General features: G+C 36.2%; 5 protein-coding genes across 5 annotated transcripts; all 5 read left to right on the top strand.

Annotated features, from left to right (window-relative positions):
* The first annotated feature begins 1,775 nt into the window (after positions 1 to 1,775).
* LOC111879220 (probable magnesium transporter NIPA6) lies at positions 1,776 to 5,583 on the top strand. Its single transcript, XM_023875691.2, has 9 exons — positions 1,776 to 2,253; positions 3,109 to 3,165; positions 3,276 to 3,366; positions 3,514 to 3,674; positions 3,867 to 3,994; positions 4,221 to 4,358; positions 4,477 to 4,569; positions 4,663 to 4,780; positions 5,167 to 5,583. Exons 1-9 carry the CDS (start codon positions 2,127 to 2,129, stop codon positions 5,256 to 5,258), a joined length of 1,005 nt encoding a protein of 334 aa, XP_023731459.1. The 5' UTR covers positions 1,776 to 2,126; the 3' UTR covers positions 5,259 to 5,583.
* Positions 5,584 to 8,898: 3,315 nt separating this feature from the next.
* On the top strand, positions 8,899 to 10,626 carry LOC111879227 (uncharacterized). The gene is made up of 3 exons (XM_023875699.3): positions 8,899 to 9,128; positions 9,231 to 9,651; positions 10,086 to 10,626. The coding sequence occupies exons 1-3, from the start codon at positions 8,963 to 8,965 to the stop codon at positions 10,441 to 10,443; spliced, it is 945 nt and encodes a 314-aa protein (XP_023731467.1). The 5' UTR covers positions 8,899 to 8,962; the 3' UTR covers positions 10,444 to 10,626.
* A 531-nt stretch (positions 10,627 to 11,157) lies between these two features.
* LOC128128179 (uncharacterized) lies at positions 11,158 to 13,462 on the top strand. Its single transcript, XM_052767066.1, has 2 exons — positions 11,158 to 12,394; positions 12,700 to 13,462. The coding sequence occupies exons 1-2, from the start codon at positions 11,446 to 11,448 to the stop codon at positions 12,735 to 12,737; spliced, it is 987 nt and encodes a 328-aa protein (XP_052623026.1). The 5' UTR covers positions 11,158 to 11,445; the 3' UTR covers positions 12,738 to 13,462.
* Positions 13,463 to 15,914: 2,452 nt separating this feature from the next.
* On the top strand, positions 15,915 to 19,075 carry LOC111879205 (probable amidase At4g34880). Its single transcript, XM_023875678.3, has 5 exons — positions 15,915 to 16,432; positions 17,091 to 17,305; positions 17,392 to 17,634; positions 18,308 to 18,506; positions 18,585 to 19,075. Exons 1-5 carry the CDS (start codon positions 15,929 to 15,931, stop codon positions 18,939 to 18,941), a joined length of 1,518 nt encoding a protein of 505 aa, XP_023731446.1. The 5' UTR covers positions 15,915 to 15,928; the 3' UTR covers positions 18,942 to 19,075.
* Positions 19,076 to 23,079: 4,004 nt separating this feature from the next.
* On the top strand, positions 23,080 to 23,806 carry LOC111879221 (dirigent protein 23). The gene has a single exon (XM_023875692.3). It carries the CDS (start codon positions 23,126 to 23,128, stop codon positions 23,681 to 23,683), a length of 558 nt encoding a protein of 185 aa, XP_023731460.1. The 5' UTR covers positions 23,080 to 23,125; the 3' UTR covers positions 23,684 to 23,806.
* Positions 23,807 to 24,106: the final 300 nt, after the last annotated feature.

Below are 24,106 nucleotides of genomic sequence, written 5' to 3'. Positions count from 1 at the left end.
TTGGTCATTCCGACTCACTCCATTACCATTTAGCCGTTAAGTCAGGGGCATTTTTATCATTTCATTACCCAGAGACCATTTATGAGGTTTTCTATTACTTTTTTTTTTAAATAAATAAATAGATTTAATATGCAAGGGTCCTACCTCTCTCTCTCTCTCTCTCTCTCTCTCTCGTTTAATCAATCAACTACTGTTTGGATCTTGACCATCTATATATTGTTCCCCAGATGTACCATAAGCTTGGACCTCTATACATTGTTCTCCACTGTCTTTTTCGATACTAGAAAGAGGCAAGAACATTTGAAACACGAACATAAAGAAGATGCACACAGCCACAACACAAATCCATTGCAAGTAATCCAGCTTCTTGAAAACCATAAATCTTGCAAAATTCGATCTGGGTCTCTGCGCAAATGAATTGTTTCTCTTTCTCGTTTCTAGATGAAGATTTGAGTAATTGATCCCTCTTTAATGGCAACACTCCATTTTCAAGAGAACCCGTTTACATTACCACCAATCGAATTCCAACAGATCACATACCTAATCCAAATCAACAGACAAAAGGGGGCTACTTTTTTTTTGCTTTTGGCTAAGATGGGATTTAATCATCACGGAGAACCTAATAACGAAAAAGCTTTACATATTGTAATCAAGATTTCTGGAAAAGGGTAAAGACAAAACGGGATGTTTTTTTGTTTTGTTCTTGAGGTGTTTTGGTTGAAAGCTGCGACCTGCTGTGGTGGTTGGAGGTTACTCCGGCAGCCTTCAGCCCCATTTTTGGTTGGGTTCTGGTCGAAATCAACAGAGAAAACGAATGAGAATGGTGTTTGGTGGTGATTTTCAGTCGAGAGGAAGGGGTATAAGGTGGTGGTCGGAAAACTCACATCTGCAGCAAATATGATGTCAGCGGATGGCAGAGTTGCGAGTGGCGGTGATGGGTGGCGTGCTGTGGCAGCTCCGCTGCCTCTCCATTGCGTTCTGTTGGCGTTAACTCAGAGAGAGTGGGGAAAGGAAGATGGCAGGTGGTGATGAAGGTTTCTCAGTGGTGTTGGAGGTTTGGGTTGTCCTCGGGAGGGAAGAAGTTAGAGGGAGGGAGAGTGGTGGTGGTGTTGTTTATGCTCGAGTTGGTACCACCGAGATGAAGAAGAGAAGGCTTGGCCTTTGGCTGGTCAACAAGTAAAAGGGTGAAGGCACATGAAGGTGTTGGGTTTTTTTTGTTCCATTAGAGGTGGGACCCTTGCATATTAAATTTATTTATTTATTTTAAAAAAAGTAATAGAAAACCTCATAAATGGTCCCTGGGTAATGAAATGACAAAAATGCCCCTGACTTAACGGCTAAATGGTAACGGAGTGAGCCGGAAGGACCAAATGTTAAAAGTTTTGAAACCACATGGACGATCTGTGAGGTTTTTTGAACTTAGGGACTTTCGAAAACCACAGAGACCATTTTTGACGTTTTGTCTTTTTTCAATTATAAAAATAATCTAATTTTAAAATTTTCTTTGTTTTTTTGTGTGCTTGGTTGTATTTTACCATTTAATCCGATTGTTTGGACAATAGTTGAACTTAAATGGTCATGAAGATCAATCTTACTCGACATCGCTAACGAAAAGTCGAATTGAGCTCAACTCAAACTCAAAGGTGTTAGATTAAATTCAAATTCAAATACACAAATTAAAAGGGCGGAAATGGAAATATTTAAACTAAAAGGGTAGTTTATGTAATTAACCCTACTTTTTGAATGTGAAACGAGAACCTAAATGGGGTACAGAATGAGCTGGACCTCATCTACCTTCTTCTGTAGCTGGCAATGGCGTTGTAACCATATGGGTCCACTCGAAAAATTGACCCGAATATCCTCTCTCCTCAATCGGACCCACATTCGGAGACTACATACTCACCTACGGAACCTCTCCAATAATCAATCAAATTCGTTTTGCGTCAGATCCCTCTTTCTAGATTTTGAACCCATTTGGTTCGAATTTTGGCTTGTCGTATTAGGTTTCCCGATTTTGATTGGCGGGAAATCTGTTCTTACTTGTAGGCGATTTTTTTTTATTCAATTTGAGGAGAGAATTTGAGTAGCAGATCAGAGAATTCTAGTGGTTTTTGTTGAATAAAGAGATGGGTGTTTCGGATAATTCGACAGGGTTGCTACTGGCGGTTTTATCTAGTGGATTTATCGGAACAAGTTTCATATTGAAGAAGAAAGGTCTTAAGCGTGCTGCTGCTTCCACTGGTTTTGGTGCAGGTACGTAGGTGTTGGGATCTTGTAAAACTGAATTCATAGTTGTTAGAGCTTCATATAGTGATTTTGATAATTTGGCATTGCTTTTAGGGTTTGGATTATATTTGGGTATTTGTTTACTTTGGTCAGTTTGCAATCTGAATATCTGATAAGGTTAGTGTTGTAGAGGCTCTTTGAAGGTATGAATTTGAGATGGAGTTTGCATAAATCTGTGGACTTATTGTTTGTAACCCAAATGTAGGTTCTTTTTCCATATCTTTTGAGTGTGTTTCTGGATATGTTATTTACAAGTGATTATGCGGTATTAAAGATTTAGAATAAGATAATAGTTGTAATATATAGTGAGGGGAGATAGAGTTTAGAAACTAATTAAATGATACTGAATAATCTGAATCAGATAATCGTGGTTTAGGAGATAGGAGATGATGATGGTGTTTGGATTTGCTTTTGCTTCCTGAAACTGTAATAATCACTTAAAACTTTTGATGATGTTAAGTGTTTGACAAGATTTTATTATTTAAGGAACTTTATATAAAGGTACTTTACTAACATTACAACGATTTCTTTAAACTCTTTATGTTTAAATTTTTTCCAAGTTGCTATCAGTATATTTATTTAATAAGTCCAACTTTAATATTTCTAAACATTTTAAAACAATTACTTTTTATGTTTCACATGAAAAATGAACTACATGTTTCGAAGTTTCAACTACAAGCTTGTAACCACACGAAATCATTGTGGGCAACAATTTTCCACATTTTCTAATTTATGCAACTTTTCATTCTACAACCAAAATATGCAACATTTTTACCAATTGCTATTTCTTTCATTTTAATCTTTATCTCCACAATATTTTAGGACATGGAGGCTACACTTACCTACAAGAACCACTATGGTGGGCTGGAATGATTACAAGTAAGTTTTCAATAAACAAAAGAACATGATCTAATTCATAATATGGAATATATTTGATTGAATTTGGTTTTTGAATATTTGATTGAATTTGGGTTTTGAATAACATATAGTGATTGTTGGAGAGGCTGCAAATTTTGTTGCTTATGCTTATGCTCCAGCTGTTCTTGTAACCCCACTTGGTGCATTGAGTATAATTGTTAGGTAATAAATAGCAATGTACTTTCATTAATTTATTTATTGTATCTCATTTTATCATTTTACAAACCAATTATCCTTTTAAATAAATGAAAGTATGTTGCTATTTTTTTTATAAACTCTTGAAATATAATCTGTTTTAATCTTAAACAGTGCGGTTTTGGCACATTTCTTGTTGAAAGAAAGGTTGAAGAGATTGGGTGTTCTTGGATGTGTTTCATGCATAGTGGGGTCCATTGTAATTGTCATTCATGCACCCTCTGAACACACCCCAAATTCTGTTCAAGAAATATGGAATCTAGCAATTGAACCAGGTTTTTTTTTTCTTTTTTTTTTATATATAAATTTTCCCATCTGTTAAATCATGTTTATAAAGCATTGAGAAAATAATAAACAAGGGTGGTTTCCTTGACTTTGTGTGTTAAGTCGTTCTTTTTGTATTAAGTCATAAACACACAGACACATAAACAACAAATTAGTAATTTATTTTTTATTTTTATTTACAGCATTCCTGATATATGTAGCAGCTACATTGTCATTAGTAGCAGCTCTTGTGATGCATTTTGAGCCACGTCATGGGCAAACAAATATATTGATATATTTGGGGATATGTTCTTTAATGGGTTCACTAACGGTATTTTCATTGATTATTATTTATTTATATTTATATTTCCTCTCAAAAAGAAAAAACAATTTTTTTTTCTTAAGGCAAAATATAGAAAAAGCACAACCTACTTTGACTACTTTATCTATATAGATATAGGTATAGCTATTGAGCTATTATTATAATAAGAGTTCAGTGGCTAAATCAAGTGTCCTTTTTTTGATTTTGACTAAAGTACCCCTGTGTCATTTTGTAGGTTGTAAGCATAAAGGCTATTGGTATTGCAGTAAAGCTTACTCTAGAGGGAATCAGTCAGATTTCATATCCTCAAACTTGGGTGTTTGTTACTGTTGCTGTGTTATGTGTGATTACACAGTTGAATTATCTTAACAAGGTAATATTCATGTTCTTTTTTATTATTTTTCAAATAGTCAAATCTGTATAAAAGGGTATTATCGTAATTTAGAAACCTTTGAAGTTGCAAAGTGATGTGGGGCCACCTCTATTTGCAGGCTTTGGATACATTCAATACAGCAATTGTTTCCCCAATATATTATGTGATGTTCACTTCACTAACAATCATAGCAAGTGTAATAATGTTCAAGGTATCTCTTAATTAAACTGTTATTTTTTTTAATAGATTCAGCCCCTGATGTAAAATTATTATAATCATTAAAAAAAACAAAAAACAAATGCAGGATTGGAAAGATCAGAAGGCTAGTGACATAGTATCTGAAATATGTGGATTCATAACTGTTCTTTCGGGGACAATTATTCTCCATTCAACAAGAGAACAAGAACCTTCTTCACCACCAGGTATGCTTCATTCATCTTAAGCTTTTGGATTATTTTCTCATTAACAAAAGGGTATTTTAGTCATTTGACAAAAAAACGATACTTTCCTTGCTCGAAAACTATGTGTAAAGTGAAGCATTACCATTTTCGAGGTTTTGGATTCGCGTAATGGTGTTTCTAGTAATCAATCATCCTATCTCTTAAAAAGATTGATTGATATTGGATAAAGGGTACTTTAGTCATTTGACAAAAAAGAAAAAAATATACTTTTGAAAACCACCCACCAAGTTAAAAACTTCAAACTTAGCATACGGGCATATTAGGGTATTTTAGACATTTGACAAAGATTCACATTCAAGTTGTTGGACTGGGGCTGAGACTGATATAAATGATTGTGATTTTTATAGGAAATGTAACATGGTATGATCAAAATCCTATAAAATCCGTTGAGGAGGATGAACATTTAATCACAGTTCATAATTCGGATTATTTCGACTAGAAATCTCATTTCAAGATTTTAATTCATAATTTCTTGGAGATGCATTGAAATTGCAATTTTGGGGTTGGATCAACGCAAACGTTGCAAGGGTTTTATTGGCCAAAAAAGGTTTTTAAAGATTGTATCATATTTGATACAAAGTCTCCAACAAATTATCATTCGATTGGCTCAAATTGTTTGAATTCTCATCAAGATTTGTACATATATTCTTTTTTGTTTTTCTATTTGTTCTTATGATTTTAGTTTGGTGTGTTTGTTTTTTTTTTTTTAGTTTGTAAAGAACAATTATTCATCTTTTAATACACATATTAGTTTATACTTTATACATCGACGGTGAAAGATATTCAAAAATAGAAATTATGAATGGTGAAAATGAACTCTAATTAATAGTCACTATGCTAGCATGTACTAAATTACATTACTACCCTTGAGGTGGATTTAAAAAAAATTGAAAATTCAGTTATTTTCTAAAGCATGTTGGTATTACGAGCAATGGATACTAAGTATGTTGGTATTACAACCAATGGATTATAAGCATGTTGTAATTATGAGTAAAAATGTAAAATTATTTTGCATGTCAAAGGTCTAAGTATGTATGAAGAGATAAAATCACATAAGTTGTCTTTGTAGTAGGTAGAAAATACTATTGGAAGTCTTTGAAATTTTTTTAACATGGTTGATCATTTTTAGGATTAAAACGCATATAATTTGTTATTTTCTGCTAACCACAAGGACACATCATGTGCATTTTAAAAATATAATAATGACCAACCGGGTTATTCAAAATGATCCATTCTGTGTGGGTTTTAAACCTGAAAATAATCAATCATATTAAATTAAAAAAAAATACTTGTGTTATTTTCTGCCTACCACAATTACCATTTGTGTAATTGTCTGATGGAATGTATCTCTATTTTGTTATTATAAGTTAAAAAATGTTTATAAAAATCTAAATATTACAAAAAAGTTGATAGATTGTTATATCATCCAACAAAGTAGTTTTTTTAGAACTGACAAATATATTATAAAAGACCACTGTCTAGCAAGTAGCTAGACAGGGCAAGAAGAAAAACATGTAAAATAGATTACATCATAGTTTTTTGATTTCTATAGACATCTAGTTGGAGCAATACGAATGTTTTTAAAAACCACGTCACATCTTGATTTCCATATCAGCTAGATAGCACCATCGCATACACTTATAAAAAATGAGTTCTCAAATGTTGTCAAATTGTGGGGTAGGAATGTCACACCATTTAAAGATCCACTCCCATACTATTACCGCCTGTGGACATCGAATTAGAATATGCCCGACATCATCTTCCATATACTTGAGCATCATAGTTAGGTGTCGTTCACAAGTTCCATGTCTGTTGGGACATTTGTATCCGCTCATTAACTTTGCAAGATTTATGTTTCTAAAGTTGGTACAAATCTGGGAATTTGTTTTTGAGAGGCTCATTACACCACCATGTATCAATCCAAAATAGAGTGTCATCTCTTTCACATACTTGTTTTTTGAATGTCTTGAAACTCAATTCTAACCTTTTGTAATTCAGTTTTCGCCCCAACCACATTGTTCCATACCCCATAAATGGACATTTTAGACAATGAATCAGAAGGTTTGTTACTTAAATTGTGGATGCCCATTATTACCCTTGAGGTTGAGGCTTCAAGTCTTGTCTGTGACATATGTAGATTTAAAAGTAGTTTAGGAATATATTGTATTTGCCGTTAAAAAAAACAAAATAAAAACCCACTACCATTTAACGATCAAAGAGAAATTGAAGGCTCGGAGTGAACCCAATCCCAATCCTCCTTTTTCCATTTGTGCTACAACCTTTTCCCAAACAACCCAACTTATTTTTGGCTTATTGTCGCCTCGGCCCACAAAAATTGTCTTTTAATTTTTTCCATTGTATTGATAACTCCCACCAAAGTAGCTAGGTTTCATATTTGCACTTTAAATGCACGCTTTGATTGGTTAGAATAACAATAAATGTTTTGGAGACAAATGTCAAGAAGTTCACTATTTTCTTCACCAAAGTTACGTCAGAAGTTAATGTTTATGGTCAAAAGTTATATTAAATTATAATTCTACCACCAAACATTTTGGTTCAAAAACCATTTATTTTCAAATCTCACCGAAGATCTTACTACTATCTTTAATGAGACATCGAAATACTACTACCACGTTTATAGATCCGAAGTTCATAATTTGTGCATTCAATCGTTATGGATGCTACACTTAATTTACAAAAGTACAAAAAAAATATCATTTTAGTAACTAAGGCACAAATTGTTGAACATCACATAACCGCAACGATTAAATGGTATTGAATCGGTATCAATGTATTACATATGTTTTATATATTTGAAAATATATGTTTTTTTTATCAGATCTTTAAACATTGGCGGATTATAAAATATTATTGGGTTTGTATTATCGTAAAGGTTTATCTTTTATACATTTTCGTCACAAATCCCACAAAACAAGTTGATAGATTCCGTTCAAGTTTTGGCAAAAAATAGTTTTTATTTCATTTCTTTGAGCAGAAAAATATCGTTTTTCTTGTATTTTGTATACTGAAAATTACATATATTAATCCCTATCTACGGCTTCTTGTAAAGAAAGAAGGTAACCTCTCAATTCTAATTATTTCATTATTTTCTTAGTGCGTATATAAATTAACTCAAACTGGTATATACAATTTACATAACATAGTTTAGCGGTTAGACATTATCTTAGTTTTGAATGGTTTTGGAATGGAAAAGGAGTTAATATTTCATTGTTTTCAGTTATATATAAAGAAAAATTACATATTTTGTACTAATTCTCACTTTAGATGTATTTGATGCATTACATTTAACTGATAAATTAACTTATTTATCAAGTTTTTTAAAGTTGTCATATTTGTCAACGAATTTGAAAGATTTAAGAAGCTTTTACAAATAAAAAACTCTTGAATTTGTTTGAGGATACAAATTTAAAGCTTTTAGTTTGCAATAAAAAAAACTCTTAAATAAGTAGTTAATGAGAGAACCATAGTAGCTTTTACATCTAACTTTTCTGTTAATATAATTTTATATTTTTAAAACCTTCAAATCTATTTTTACAAACACTTGTGCACAAATAAATCTCTTGTTACCAACCATTTTAGGAAAAATACCTAAATGTAAAAATACGAAGTTAAGAACATATTTTGTATTGATTATACTTTAGGCATTGTATTTTCTTTGCGTCCACATTACATAATTGACCATACTTTATTTAACAATAAAATTTAAAGTACATTGTTATATAGCAGAAAATAACTTATATTACCTTAGAATATTGACAGAAATTATAGTATATTATTATTCTACATAAGAAAAACAAATTGCCCAAAATGCTAATATATATGGTTCCTAATTTGGCCGATTGCTATGGCCAAATAGGGTTTAATACTTCACGACTTTTTAAGGTTTCATAGAATTATACACTATTGTACTCTATGCAATAAAAAAGTTATACATTTTTATGATCCGACCATTTGTGCATGTGAAAAAGGATCAAGATTACATGGATTTTTCAAGATTTCATTAAATGTTAGGCAGTTGAGAAGTGTATTACTTCATTTATTAACTCCCTTCTACCCTCAAACTTCATATCCAGTATTCACAATTCTTTCTCTCTCTGATCTCTCTCCTTCCAAAGTGGGTTCATGGCTCGAAGAACCATGGATGTGGGCATGGGTCTGGTCACAACCATTTTGATTGTGGGTGCAGCCATTGGTGGAGCCAATGGAGATGCCATGGTCAGTGGCTCAGTCTTCTGTGACCAATGCAAAGATGGCCAAGTTTCCCTTTTTATGGATTACCCTCTCACTGGTCAGTTTTTACAAAGACTAAAAAATGTTTTTGCATATTGTATTTCAGTTGTTTTTTTGATTTAATCTAATTTAATTGATCAAAAACAAATTCTATCCAAAGGAGTAAAAGTAGCAATGGCTTGCCCGGGGCAGGGCGGGCAGCTCAAGGTGATTAGTGAAGAAACCACAAATTTTCTAGGGAGCTACGTAATGCGGTTTGATGGGGCACCGGATATGAGTGGCTGCCGGGCACAGGTTTCCGGCGACGGGCAAGGGTGTCGGGCAGTTGCCGGTCCTGCCCAGAGCTTGAATCTCGTGTTTCAAATGTTTGACACTTCGATTTATACCGTTGGTCATTTGATTTCCCAACCTGCCCAGCCAATGCCCAACTGCCCGCGGTCATCTTCCCCTGTGCCCACGCCGGTAACGCCAACATTGCCTCCTCCGGCCAAGTCTCCGCCTGTTCTTCAACCACCGCCACTACCACGGTTGCCGCCCATGCCGCCGGTGCCGTTCTTGGAAGCTTCAGCTTGCCCATACCGGTAAGTGTGATCATGAACCATTCAAACTTCTGTCCATGCAGTATTGACTTGTACTTTGTGCATATGAAATTCCTGCTATTATTCTCCGTTGACTGTACTTTATGAATCTGAAAACTGAAATGCACCATGCTACATTCACTTGTACATTATGCATATAAAAGTATCATGATATACTAACTTGTGTACATCTTAGAAAAAAAATTATAGGAAAAAAAACTATACTAATCAATTTTTTTAAAGGAAAAATTATATAGCGATCACTGTGACCTTGCTAGACTAACACAAATTCTCATTATCCTACATGACAATGGTATGTATTTCCTAAAATAATATCTAATTTTTTGAAATTGTATCTTACATAACTACAAAATGAGAAGAGAAGTTATTTCATGTCTTGAAGGTTAATAATGTCTTTTCACCATCTTTATTTTTAGCATGTGGACAATGCCGGAGCACGAGTGTTATTGGAGGGTGTTAGCCCCGGACCTAAAAGTGTCATTTGTATTCGGACCACTGGCAGCAAGGAAATACGGGAATGATATTACACTGCGTGGAAGCATGACTGGTCGTGGGGACCCATACAAAACCCTTTTAAGAGAAGCTACAACCGCACTTTTAAACTCTTACAATAGTATCGAATTCCCCTATCATCCACTCGATGTTGTTCAACACTTAAATATGGCCTTGATTGGAGGATCCACACGTCAAGTTCTCATCACTGCCCTTCAATTCCTTAGGGCAAATTCGGGTCGACCCGGAAATGTTACGTGCAAGTTCACAACTTGCAAGTAAAATGGATGTTTTCGTGTCAAAACTTGTTCTTATGTTTAAACGAGTATATTTTGACTGATTACTATTTTTATAATATATGATATATGTGAGGTATCACTAAAATCCTAATGTTGTTGTATTCGATAGTGTACGTAATCCAGTATTATTCTTTATTTCAATTAAAGATGTTGTTGATCGTTGCTATATAGTTTCTATATATGTAGGCTAAATAAACTTGTAATGATCTATGTAGATATTAGTTCAAATTATTTCGTACTTACTCATAAGAAATTAACCACCTCATAAAAGTTCTTAGGCTCATATTTCTTACCAATAATAATTATGTGTAACAAATAAGTTGTTATTATTAGTAAAAATATATGACGACGATGTTGATATTATAAATAAGACATATGGTTATTGTATATACTACTTTGGGTAAAAAATGTAATCCGTATATGGTTTGCAATGAGCATATGTTGGTACAAGATGCGGTTTTTGGTAGCGACATAATGCGATGTTGGGTTATATGGTACAAGTGTTTAATACGTTGCAAGACGTTTTTCAATTATACGGTACAACTATTTAATGCGTTGTAAGACTTTTTCGTCTCCTAAAAACGGCAAATTAAGTAGGATTGGCCTGCAAATTTATTTAATTTTTTCTTTTGACATTTAGCTGTTTGTAATTATGGATGAATTCTGTAATTTTAGCTTTATAAACCCATCCAAGATCCAAATAAGTTATTAATGAACTCTGTTTTCGACTCACTACCTGTGGTCAAGAGTCTTTTTTAGATAATAATTAGTTTTGTGGTTATCTTGTATGGTGTATATCCGATAGTTAGTTTTGAAGGTAGATAATTATCCTGTATTGTATACCCTATATATGTACTTATTGGTTATGTGAATAATAAGTAAAAAAAAAGCCCTTCATACGTATTCTGAGTCTATATGGTATCAGAGCATACCGTTTGAAACCCACATCAAAAACAAATCGAAGCACGAATAACCTCGAATCGCAATGACTGATAAGGATACCACCGCTCCTCAAGAACCTCGTCTCATCGTCCAAGATGCTCCTTTTCCGACGGGGATCATTCTGGACGAAACCAATTATCAGTTGTGGTCCCAACTGATGGAGATGAGGATTGGCGCTCGAAACAAACTTGGGTTCTTGACGGGAACCTCCAAGAAACCTGAATCCGGCGAGAAACAGATCGAAACCTGGCTAATGGATAATAATCGAGTCAAGAGTTGGCTCATCGATTCCATGAGTCCAACCTTGATCTCGACGTTTATCCGGTTGAAGACGGCAAAAGAAATCTGGGACGCCGTGGCGAAAACCTTCTACGATGGAACGGATGAAACGCAGTTGTTCGAGTTAAATCGGAGATCGTTCAGCACGAAGCAAAATGGACGGCCACTCGCAGCATACTATAACGAATTGGTTGGAATTTTTCAGGAGATTGATACCCGACTAATGGGTCATGAAGATGAAGTTGATAAGATCGTATCCTTGAAAAAAATCTTGGGACGACTCCGAGTGCACATCTTCCTCGCGGGATTGGACGCTGAATTCAATCAAGCGAGGGGAGAGATCTTGCGTAAGGACCCTCCAATGGACCTAGAAGCTTGCTATGCTTTCGTTCGCAAAGATCAGCAACAACGATCTACAATGGAGGACGTGAAACGCGAGACCGACAGTGTCGTGAACTTGGCTACTCGGAGTCGCACCGTGAAGGAGAAAGAAAAGGAGAAGAGTTCCAACAATAAGAAGAATAATTTTGTGTGTACCCACTGTGGTGAAGAGGGACACTCAAAACAAAGGTGCTATGAACTAGTTGGGTACCCCGAATGGTGGGACTTCTCAAAGAGGCCACGAAGGAAGGTGGGACAGACATCCATGGCTACAACAAAAGGTGATGATGGGACTCCGGTTGCGGCACATACCGAGTCATTTAGTGATCACGGTAAGCCTACTATATCCCGATTTTTTAGTCATGAATGGGTCATTGATTCCGGCGCTACGGATCACATGACAAACGATCCTTCTATATTGGAAATTAAAACCCAACCAACACAAAGTTTAATTAAAACGGCAAACGGAGGATCGGCTGACGTAATTTCCGAAGGTTCAGCAAAAATTTCGGAATCAATGAATCTTGAATCAATCCTTGTTGTCCCATCCTTATCTTCAAGTTTGTTATCTGTTAGCCAAGTTATTGACCAACTCAATTGTTATGTCTCGTTTTGGCCGAATAAATGTTTCTTTCAGGATATCGCGACAGATCAGATTCTTGGCTATGGTACTAGGAGGGGCAGGTTGTACTATCTCGAAGAAGAAAGATTAGCGGAGGCGTATAACGTAGAAGGAAGAAACGAGTTAGCGTGGTTATGGCACCGTAGATTAGGACATTTGTCGTTTGGGTATTTAAAAAGATTAAAACCTGAATTATTTTTGAATAATAAAACATTTGATTCTAGTTGTGATATTTGTGAATTGGCTAAGCATCATAGAGTCTCATATCTTCCCAGTGAAAACAAAACAACAATTCCATTCATGAAGATCCACTCGGATGTTTGGGGTCCGGCTAAAATTGCAACCCCAAGTGGGTATCGTTATTTTGTAACTTTTATCGATGAATTCTCACGTATGATTTGGGTGTCGTTATTGAAAAACAAGAGTGAAGTACCGCATGTGTTCAAGGAACTATATCAGATAATTAAATCTCAATTTAAATGTGAGATCAAAGTGCTCCAATCCGATAATGGAGGTGAGTATGTTAATCAGGAAATGGAGGCATTTTGTAAGGCAAACTCCATTCGACATCAAACATCATGCGCCAATACTCCTCAACAAAATGGGCTCGCGGAAAGACGGAATAAACAAATACTCGAGATTGTAAGAGCATCTCTTTTCGACATGAAGGTACCCCGTCAATATTGGGGAGAAGCTGTGCGGAGTGCGGCATACCTAATGAATCGGACTCCTTCCAGAGTCCTCAATTTCAAAACACCTTTACAAGTAGTACACGAAAAACTGGAATTAATCATCGGACCCAATCTCGAACCAAGAGTATTCGGGTGTTCGGCCTATGTGCATAGTAATGATGGAAAATTGGAACCACGGGCCAAAAAATGCATGTTCATTGGATATGCTGATTACAAGAAGGGGTACAGATGTGTTGATCCGAAAAGTGGGAAGGTTTATGTTACTCGTGATGTTAGCTTCCATGAAAAAATTCCATATTTTACACCTGAATATTTCCCTCAGGGGGAGAAATCTAATGAGGGAAATATACAGCCCAATGAGTTGGGTCCATCCGGAAATGCGATTTATGAAGATGGACTAAGCGAGAATGGGCCGAACGACATAAGTAATGGCGGATCCGATTCAGGGGGAGATGGGCAAAACGGTAGTGAAGCCCAAACAGATAGTACACCAACAGATAGTACAACGAGCCCGATACCAAGCGAGTCTGATCCAAGCGAGCCTGTTAACGAGCCTCATCCAAGCGAGTCTGATCCAAACACGTCGCAAGGTATGTTTTTTAATGAGAACTCTAACGTGTATGGTGAAGTTGTGGGTGAACAGGAGCATGAGACACCTGCGTCTAGGTATCCAGTTAGACGTAATAGAGGGGTACCACGTAAACAATATCAACCGGATCTAACATCGAAGTCTCGATATCCGATCAATAACTTTGTCTCGACGGCCAAGCTAGCCGACACTCAACGTTGCATGGTGGAAGAGTTATCATCCGTGGTGATTCCGAAAAACATACAAGACGCAATGAAACACCCTGAATGGAGAAAAGCGGTGTCTGAAGAGGTTGACGCTCTCAAAAGAAATCAAACGTGGGAAGAGGTGTTACTCCCAACTGGAAAGAAAACCGTAGGGTGTAGATGGGTGTTCACTGTGAAGCTCGATTCAAATGGAAAGGTGGCTCGGTACAAAGCAAGGTTAGTTGCAAAGGGTTACACGCAAAAGTTCGGTATTGATTATGAAGATACCTTTGCACCAGTGGCTAAAATTAATACTATTAGAGTCCTTGTGTCAATTGCGGCAAATCAAGACTGGCCACTTAAGCAGTTCGACGTGAAAAATGCTTTCCTCAATGGTTATCTAGAAGAGGAAGTGTTTATGGATCCTCCTCCTGGAATGAATTATGGCGGCAAGGTGTGTAAATTGAACAAAGCACTATATGGGCTGAAGCAATCCCCTAGGGCGTGGTTCGGAAGATTTTCAAAGTTCATGAGAAAGATCGGGTATAAACAATCAGACGCAGATCACACTTTGTTTGTGAAGAGTTACGGTGATAAGGTCACAGCCCTAATCGTGTATGTGGATGATATGGTTGTTACGGGCAACGATCCAGACGAGATTAACACACTACAAGGTTTGTTGAGTCGCGAGTTTGAATTGAAGGATCTCGGGGACTTACGGTATTTCTTGGGAATTGAAGTTGCTAGATCTAAGCATGGGATAGTAATGTGTCAACGAAAGTATGTTTTAGACCTTCTTGCAGAAACGGGAATGTTGGAGTGTCAACCGATTGATACTCCTATAGAAGTGAATCATAAGCTTACAGAATCGACAGGTCAAGTTCCAACCAATAGAGAGAGGTATCAAAAATTGGTCGGAAAATTAATCTATCTTGCACATACACGACCGGATATTGCATATGCGGTTAGCATTGTAAGCCGTTTTATGCATGCTCCTAGTGAGAGTCACATGAAGGCTGTTTTCCGGATTCTACGTTATTTGAAGTCGTCGCCGGGTAAGGGTTTGTTCTTTGGCAGAAATGGAAGCGTAGAAGTTAAAGGGTATACGGATTCTGATTGGGCAGGAGACAAGTCTGACGGTAAGTCCACGTCAGGTTATTTTGTATTTGTTGGTGGTAATCTTGTAACGTGGCGTAGTAAGAAACAGAAGTTTGTGTCGCGCTCGAGTGCGGAGGCAGAGTTTCGAGGTATGGTTCACGGTGTATGCGAGTTACTTTGGGTCAAACGGGTGTTAAAAGATCTGGGCATAAATGTGAAGGGTACTATGGAGTTATTTTGTGATAATCAAGCGGCTGTGAAGATAGCGAGTAATCCAGTTCAACACGATCGGACTAAACATGTTGAATTGGACCGGCATTTCATTAAAGATCATCTTGAGAAAAAGACGATTAGTTTACCGTATGTGAATTCGAATGAGCAGTTAGCTGACATGTTAACCAAGGCTGTGTGTGTGCGAATATTCAACGACTCTTTGGACAAGCTTCGAATGATCGATATACATTCATCAGCTTGAGGGGGAGTGTGGTCAAGAGTCTTTTTTAGATAATAATTAGTTTTGTGGTTATCTTGTATGGTGTATATCCGATAGTTAGTTTTGAAGGTAGATAATTATCCTGTATTGTATACCCTATATATGTACTTATTGGTTATGTGAATAATAAGTAAAAAAAAAGCCCTTCATACGTATTCTGAGTCTATACTACCGAGTTGACTAAGCCATGACCCCACCCATGCTCTTCCTAGTTCTTCTAGCATTGCTCTCGTTATCTACTTGCCATGCTCATAAAGAAGCCACGATTCGCGAACTCAGAATCGCATTTAACCAAAACCGACTCAACTCAAGGCAACTGGTCGAGTTCTATCTTGGTGAGATCAAGAAACTCAACCCGATTCTTAAAGGGGTCCTTGAAGTGAACCCTGATGCCCTATATGAAGCAGATAGAGCCGACCGAGAGCGGGGAGCTAACGTGCCTCGGTCCCTGGTCGACTTGCATGGCATTCCTGTCCTTCTCAAGGACAGTATTGCCACAAAAGATAAACTTAACACAACAAGTGGTTCCTTTGCACTGCTCGGGTCCATCGTGCCCCGAGATGCAGGGATTGTTTCAAAATTGCGGAAATCCGGAGCGATTATATTGGGGAAGGCTACCTTGAGCGAGTGGTCTAATTTTAGATCTCTGAGTACACCTAGTGGTTGGAGCCCGAGAGGTGGACAAGGAAAGGTCAGTATTAAAAATTATAGTGTCTAGAGTTTTAGTTCAAACTTGCAACTTACATGAATTGCTCAACTAAAGAATCAAGAAGCTCTTACAACACACGTTATGGTATTTGGTAAGTTGCAAAAATTAACAACTTACTTTACCACTCGTTATCACTATAAGTAACTATTTGCCATTATTGCAACATAGTTACATTTTTTCCTCGTATATCAACATATTTTCTTTTTTATCTATACGGATCGTGTTAATATGAAAAACGTAATAAATAAATTGTGCTTTATTAATTACCTATAGTAGCAATGTACTTAACTTTATTTATCCATAATTACAACCTACTTATATTTCTTTACCCATTATAGCAATATACTTTATTATTCTTTACAGAAAAATAGAATAATGTAATCTAACATCTTTAAGCATTTTACATATTTAGATCATATATACCTATTCTTTGTTACATATTGTGTTGTTACTGGTAAAGTGATGAAAATCCATTTTTATTATGGATAATGAAATGTAAATGTGTTGCTATTATGAGTAAAAGATAATTACATTGTATATATCGGTAGCGAAAGTACGTTCATTGCTATTTTCTGCAATATGTCGTATTGTTTATGAACAAAATGAACATCATCTAAATTTTTTTAATGCATCTTTGTAGAATCCTTACGTCCTATCAGCAACTCCATGTGGCTCGAGTAGCGGACCAGCAATATCAGTGGCGGCTAATATGGCGGCAGTGTCAATAGGAACCGAGACAGACGGGTCTATCTTATGTCCTGCTAGCTTCAATTCAGTGGTTGGCATCAAACCTACTGTTGGTCTCACTAGCCGAGCCGGGGTCATCCCGGTTTCTCCGTCACTAGACACCATCGGGTAAACTTTTTTTCACAATCGACTTTTTTTTTTTTGTTTTTTTTGTATTATTTTGTATGATATAATGTTTTTTGGTCCTTTATCAGGCCGATATGTAGGACCGTGTCAGATGCGGTTTATGTTCTTGAGACCATCGTGGGATTCGACTACAATGATCGCGACGCTACTAAAAAAGCGTCGCAATACATCCCGTATGGTGGATACACTCAGTTCCTAAAGGCTGATGGGCTCAAGGGGAAGCGAATCGGTGTTGTTAGAAACCCGTTTTTCGTGTTCTCTAATGGATCAAACTTACATCAAGTATTTGAAAATCATTTGCAAACGCTAAGGTATCTTTAATGGATTATACCGTTTAAATTACAAAAATATAATTAGAAAACAAGAACATAAGGTTTCACTTATTATATATTCTGAGTAGACATAACATAATCTGTTATTTTATGTTTGACATGCATTTAATTAAGGGTGTGTTTGGATTAGCTTATTACCTTATTGCTTATAGCTTATTTGTGGTGGGAATAAGCAATAAACAATAAGCTGGATTTTATCAAAACACTCAAAATTAGCTTATTATGGGAATAAGCAATAAACACCTTTTTTTTTCTTATCCAAACACCCCCTAAGACCCTAACCGATGTCAATGTTACACAAATACAACAATCTGTTTCAATGTGTATGTGCATATTTGTGTGCAACACATTGAATGTGAGAGGTTCAAAACAAAACCAAAAAGTATAAAGTCTAAAAAAACCACAACAAAACCAAAAAGTATAAAGTCTACAAAACCACAGAACCGTATAACTAAAAAATCAATGGCCAAAATTAAATATGGTTAGTAAACCTTATAGTTTAAAGTTACCAATCATGGCGTTATGAATTTCAATAACAACCAATACTGAGTTCGATGGTTATGTTTTGACTCATTCACTACCTTATGAATGTCTTTTTATTCTCATCATTATATAACGATTGCATTCTTTTACTACTTGATAAACTTTTTAGGCACGAAGGTGCGATCTTGATTGATAATTTGGAGATTAAGGGAATCACCACAATATCTAATGCCACTGCTAGTGGTGAAGCAGCAGTTGCAATAGCCGAATTTAAGATCGCGATAAACGCTTACTTGAAATCACTTGTAGGGTCTTCGGTTCGCTCGTTAACGGATATAATCGCATTCAATAACAAATTTTCCGATTTGGTAACAACCCGATTCATAAAAACTTTAAACACTCTTGTTTTCCAAGTTTTTAGTTCAAAAAGTTATGGTTGATTGCAGGAAAAGATTAAGAATTTTGGGCAAGATATATTTTTGGCAGCAGAAGGGACAAATGGGATCGGAGATTTGGAGAAGGCAGCAATTGCAAACATGGCGAGGCTTACGAGAGAGGGATACGAGAAGATGATGGTGGAGAACCGCCTAGACGCGGTGGTGAGTCCACGTGCTGATATTTCTCCGGTGTTGGCTATAGGTGGTTTTCCGGCGATCAGTGTTCCAGCTGCGTATGACAACAAGGGTGTTCCTGTAGGTATTTGTTTCAGTGGATTGAAGGGGTCTGAACCTACATTGATTGAAATCAGTTATGGATTCGAACAAGCAACAAATGTCAGAAAGATTCCGACGTTTTTGCCTTGATCAAGAATCTTTGTCGATACTTGTATGGATCTCGAAATTAGTTTACCTGTTTGCTTTTAGAACATGGAAAGGTGTTTCAGCCATTAATTTGCGAGGGGATTAGTAGTGCCGTAGTGCGTTGTTGTTTAGATGGATTTTCCTTGGGCCACTATTGGCCATTTATATAAGCAACGCCGTTCAAATGATCAATATGATCTTGTGAGATAAATATATAAGTTTTCTATACCATTTTATATAAAAAATTCCACAAATTCTATATATATATATATTAAATCCCGTGGGATGTATGAACAGTAATGTTTTAAACTTTTCATTTTTGCCACATGATTTTTAAATTGGTCATTTGTTTCATTTGTTTTTTAATTTTGCCACGTAAGTTTAATAATAGATTGTCAAATTTCACAATCATGTTTTCAACTTCTCATTTTTGCCACATGTTTTTTAAATTGGTCCCTTTGTTTCATTTGTTTTTTAATTTTGCCACATAAGTTTAATAATAGATTGTCAAATTTCTTCCATTGACCGGGTCAATATTGTTTCATGTGTGAAGCGGTCCATCACCGACTCAAATTCCTATAGAAGCTTTGCATAAAATTCCACCGTCTCTACGTTCCAATCACCACCTCCACCACCATTTCATTTATGTTCTATCGGTGGTTGGAGAATGTGTTCTACATCGTCTTCGTTCTGCACCATGAATTTTTTTTTTGGACTTGCCTTGCTTTTAAAGCCGACCGCCGTTTGTACAATTTGTAGCCCTAATTCCAGTCCCTTGCAGAGGCTGCCCCGGTGAGGTCGAAGCCTCCAACAAAAAGCATTTCCGACCCATGCGGAGCATGGGTCATTTTCCTAGTTAAAAAAAAGCGTGCAACTATAGTCCAACAAAAGTCTTATCATCTTTTCATTGTTACCATTTAGGGCTTTTACTTCTAGTCCAACAAAAGTCCTTGGGCCTTGGGCCTCGGTCCTTCTCCTTAAACGCTATATCCGCCTAGGCATGGGAAAAAAATCGTTTGTGAACCGAATCGGTCAATGAACCGAAAACCGGTTTATCCCCGAACCGGTTCACATATGAACCGAACCGCCGGACCATACCAATTCGACTTGTTTTTTGTTGGGACCAGTTTCAAATCGGTTTATTATGAACCGGTTTATAGAACCGGTTTTCGACCGGTTTTGAACCTCTAATTTTTCTGCCCGTTTTTTTGTCCTATACTAATGGCTATATAGCCGTTTAAGGCTGTTACACACTCGATTTTGGGTCCCTTTTGACCATATTCACCAATACTTGATAGTATAAATAGCTGTTAGTTGTTTTGGCTTAACCAAACCTCCAAAAGCCTCTCTTAGTTCAAAAAACGCTCGTAATTCAAACAATGGATTCGACTTCCGTTGGTGTTGGAGATTCATCAGAAAATCTTACCATTGTTAGCATCAAAGAAACAAGTAGAAACCCGACTATTTGGTGCAATTTCGATTTGTGTGTAATGTCGAGCGGTCCAAGAAAAGCGCGATGCAAGACATGTGGTGCTTTTTTCAATGAAGATGGGAATTCGACATTGAAAACTTATATGACCAAGAGATGCCCCGCGGTGAAATTTGGGCCGGGACATAATCAAACAACAATGACAAATGATACAACATTGTGGAGTTACGATTTGGCTAAAGTTCGGGATAAGATGACAAAGTTCGTGATTCAAGAATGCTTGCCTTTTGACCACTTCGACAACATACGATTGACTTCACTAATCCAAGATACTCTCCAACCATGATATTGCCATGTGAGTCGTACTTCTATTAGATGTGATTGTATTGAAATGTGGAAACTTGAAAAAAATGAATTGATTTTAGGATTTCAATCTTTAGAAACCAGTGTGAATTTAACTTGTGATGTTTGGACGGCCCCTCACGGTTCACCGGATGCGTACCTTTGTGTTACCGTTCATTGGATTAATCCAACTAATTGGGTAATGATGAAGCGTACGATTACGTTTGAATTGTTTGAGTATCCGCACACCGGTAGAATTTTATTTAAAATTTTAGATTGTGTGATCAAAACTTATAAACTTGAAGGAAAGATATTTTCTATATCTTTTGATAATGCTTCAAACAACACCGTCGCGGTTGGACAACTAAAACTAAAATATAAACCAATTTGCGATGATATTTTTTTCATAGTCAATGTGTTGCACATATCATTAATTTAGTTGTGCAAGATGGACTAACTAAACCACTTGGGTTGTGGTGACTTGGTAAGACATGTGGAAGATATGGTGGATAACCTATTGACCCATGTTCAAATCCTGACACCACTTAGCCCTTGTGGCCATGGAGGTTCGCCTGCAGTGACTCCAGGGCATGAGGCAAAGCTTTATGTTTGCAGCGGGGGATTAGTCGGTGCGCGAAAGCTGGCCCGGAAACCCTCGTTAGGGAAGTTCCCTTTCAAAAAAAAAAGATGGACTAACTAGAATTGAAACTATATAAGATGGTTTCAAAGACATGCTAAAAGATGTTTTTAGTTCTAGTAATGCTCGATATCATAATTATATGCAAATTTGTGCCGATGCGAATGCCCTTTTTTTAGGTCCGGATTGGGAAAATAATACCCGATGTGTCTTACATCAAAAAGATAGTTTAAAAATGTTTTATGACAACCTTGCAGACCGTAATAAGGTTACGGCTTATCCGGAATCAAGTTGAGATACTATCAAACTTGTTACCGACATGCTTGATGTTTTTTTAAAAAAGCAACTACTTTTTTATCAGGGGATTATTATCCTACAAGTTGTTTAGTTTTAAACCAATTTTTTTTTAATGTGTGCGAAAATAATGCGTCGAACCGGTTTTTTGCAAATCGGTTTCGATAAAACCGAACCTTTTTACATATATTCGGCTTTTTTTTTGTGGTGAACCGGTTTGGAACCGAACCGATTTCTGGGTGAATTGGTTTTGACTTGTTTGACTAGAACCGAACCGGTTTTCTGAACCGGTCCGGTTCAAAAAAAGAAACCGGTTTGTGCATGCCTATATCCGCCCTAAGACTCAATACTTCACAAAAGATGTGTTTTGTTGTAGTTGTCCTTGCTTTTATTTGTCTCTTCTGAAATACTACACTCTTTGGTTCGAAGAAGCCGAGAAAAGATGAGTTAATAGAAAATATTATTTCTCAATCGTACTTTTGTACTTTTGATTGTATAATAGAGGTGTTAAACTTAAAGAAAACTTGATTGGGTGGTTGCAAAACCCAACGATGCCAATTTCTTATTTGTAATGCTTTTTAGCTGGTTTTTAATAATAATTCAGATGTTTAATAAAATAAATTTATGACATCTGATGACAGGTCACAAAGAAAGGCAAAGAACTTGAGTTATTCGAGTTGAACAAATTCATTTTTTATTACTTCTTCATTGTTTATATGTCACCATAGCATGTTTGTCGATCAAATCTTATTGGTTTTCAATCATGCACATGACATATGATGTCATCGATGTTTATATAAAGATTATAACGGTACGAAAGTCATATATTAAAACTGTAGGAGAACAATGTTTGAAAAAAAAGATTCTTTTAGTTGGTTATTATGAATATAATTAGGGGAGTTGGTAACCAAACAACAAACCACGGTTTCCTTTTGAATGTTGAATTTTAGCGACAGGTTTTGGTTGACCCACTTTAATCATGTATTTGACTTTGAAGCAAAGGGGGTGTTTTCGGAAATATTATTGGTTAAACTCGAATAATTTGTTGATTCTGTTGTCTTTATAATAAGCGATGACGTGCATAAAAGAAACTTACAAGTTATATCATTATTTTGAATGGTTTACATTTACGAATAAAATGACACGATACAATTATTATCATAAAATCAAGGACCAATTTCTATGTAATTTATTTTTAAATACATTTGATTGATTTATTCTGATTTAGGAACGTCATTTTACACAATATTCTAGAAAGATAAGGGCTCAAGTGTCATGAACTCAAAAAATACAAGGACCAATTTCAAATGGGTTCCAAGTTGGTTCTATGACTCACTACAAGATTTCTTTATTGTAGCTGAACCACCATCCCCAAACCCCACCACCCCACCCCAACCCAACCAACACCCTAGCTGGAACACTATAAAAACTAAAAAGAAGACTAGTGGAATAGATCCAAAAAGCACACACATACACACAAGTACAATGGTCGAGTCCATGGTCACCTTTTTCCTCATCTTCCTCTTAGCCATAGGAACCCAAGGTCAAACCTCGGATGATGTGAGTTGGGCCAAACGTGTAGACACAGGTTCACAAGTAGTCACAACCATGCAATTCTACTTCCATGACACTTTAAGTGGAAGCAATCCAAGTGCAATCCAAGTGGCTCAACCGCAGTCAGGCAGCAACTCACTCGGAGGGTTTGGTAACCTAATGATGGTGGATGACCCGTTGACCGAAGGACCTGACAAGAACTCCAAGCTCATTGGACATGCTCGTGGGATGTATGGTCAAGCTGCCCGAAATGAGCTTGGGCTGATTATGGTTTTAAATTATGGTTTTACTGATGGGATATATAAAGATAGTACGTTCAGTCTTTTGAGTTTAAACCCTGCTATGCAGACAGTTCGTGAGATGACGATAGTTGGTGGTACTGGACTTTTTCGACTGGCGCGTGGGTATGCGTTGGCTCAAACGTACTCGATTAATTCTAGTGGTGATGCTGTTGTAGGGTACAATGTCACGATATCTACTTATATTTAAGTTGTAACCTTTTTGTTAATGTTTGTTTTTAGTGTCCAATGTATTTGAGATTCTTATTTAGATGTATGTTGTTCATTACATTATCAAATATTTAATAAATCGGTAATATATTAGAAAGTACAATGGTGGCCACTTAAATCTTTTGTATGCGAAAATTTTAAGATGGATATTGATTTTGTTTTGTTGGAAATGTTTGGGATATCGTTAATTATTTGATTTTAAGAAAAGAAAATATTAAGAACGACCATACTATTATTTCAAGACTCGCTTTATAGATGTTTATAGATAATAATTACATGTTGTACACAATTTTCTTCTAATGGAACTTTTAATCGTTATTTTTTGTTTTAAACAGAATTATAGAATGATGCAAATAATAAAAACTTTAAGTCGGCCACTACTATTATACGATTGTCTTGAACC

The sequence above is a fragment of the Lactuca sativa genome, chromosome 8, assembly GCF_002870075.4.
Source record: "Lactuca sativa cultivar Salinas chromosome 8, Lsat_Salinas_v11, whole genome shotgun sequence".
NCBI lineage: Eukaryota > Viridiplantae > Streptophyta > Magnoliopsida > Asterales > Asteraceae > Lactuca > Lactuca sativa.
This window is presented reverse-complemented; position numbering and strand designations above follow the sequence as displayed.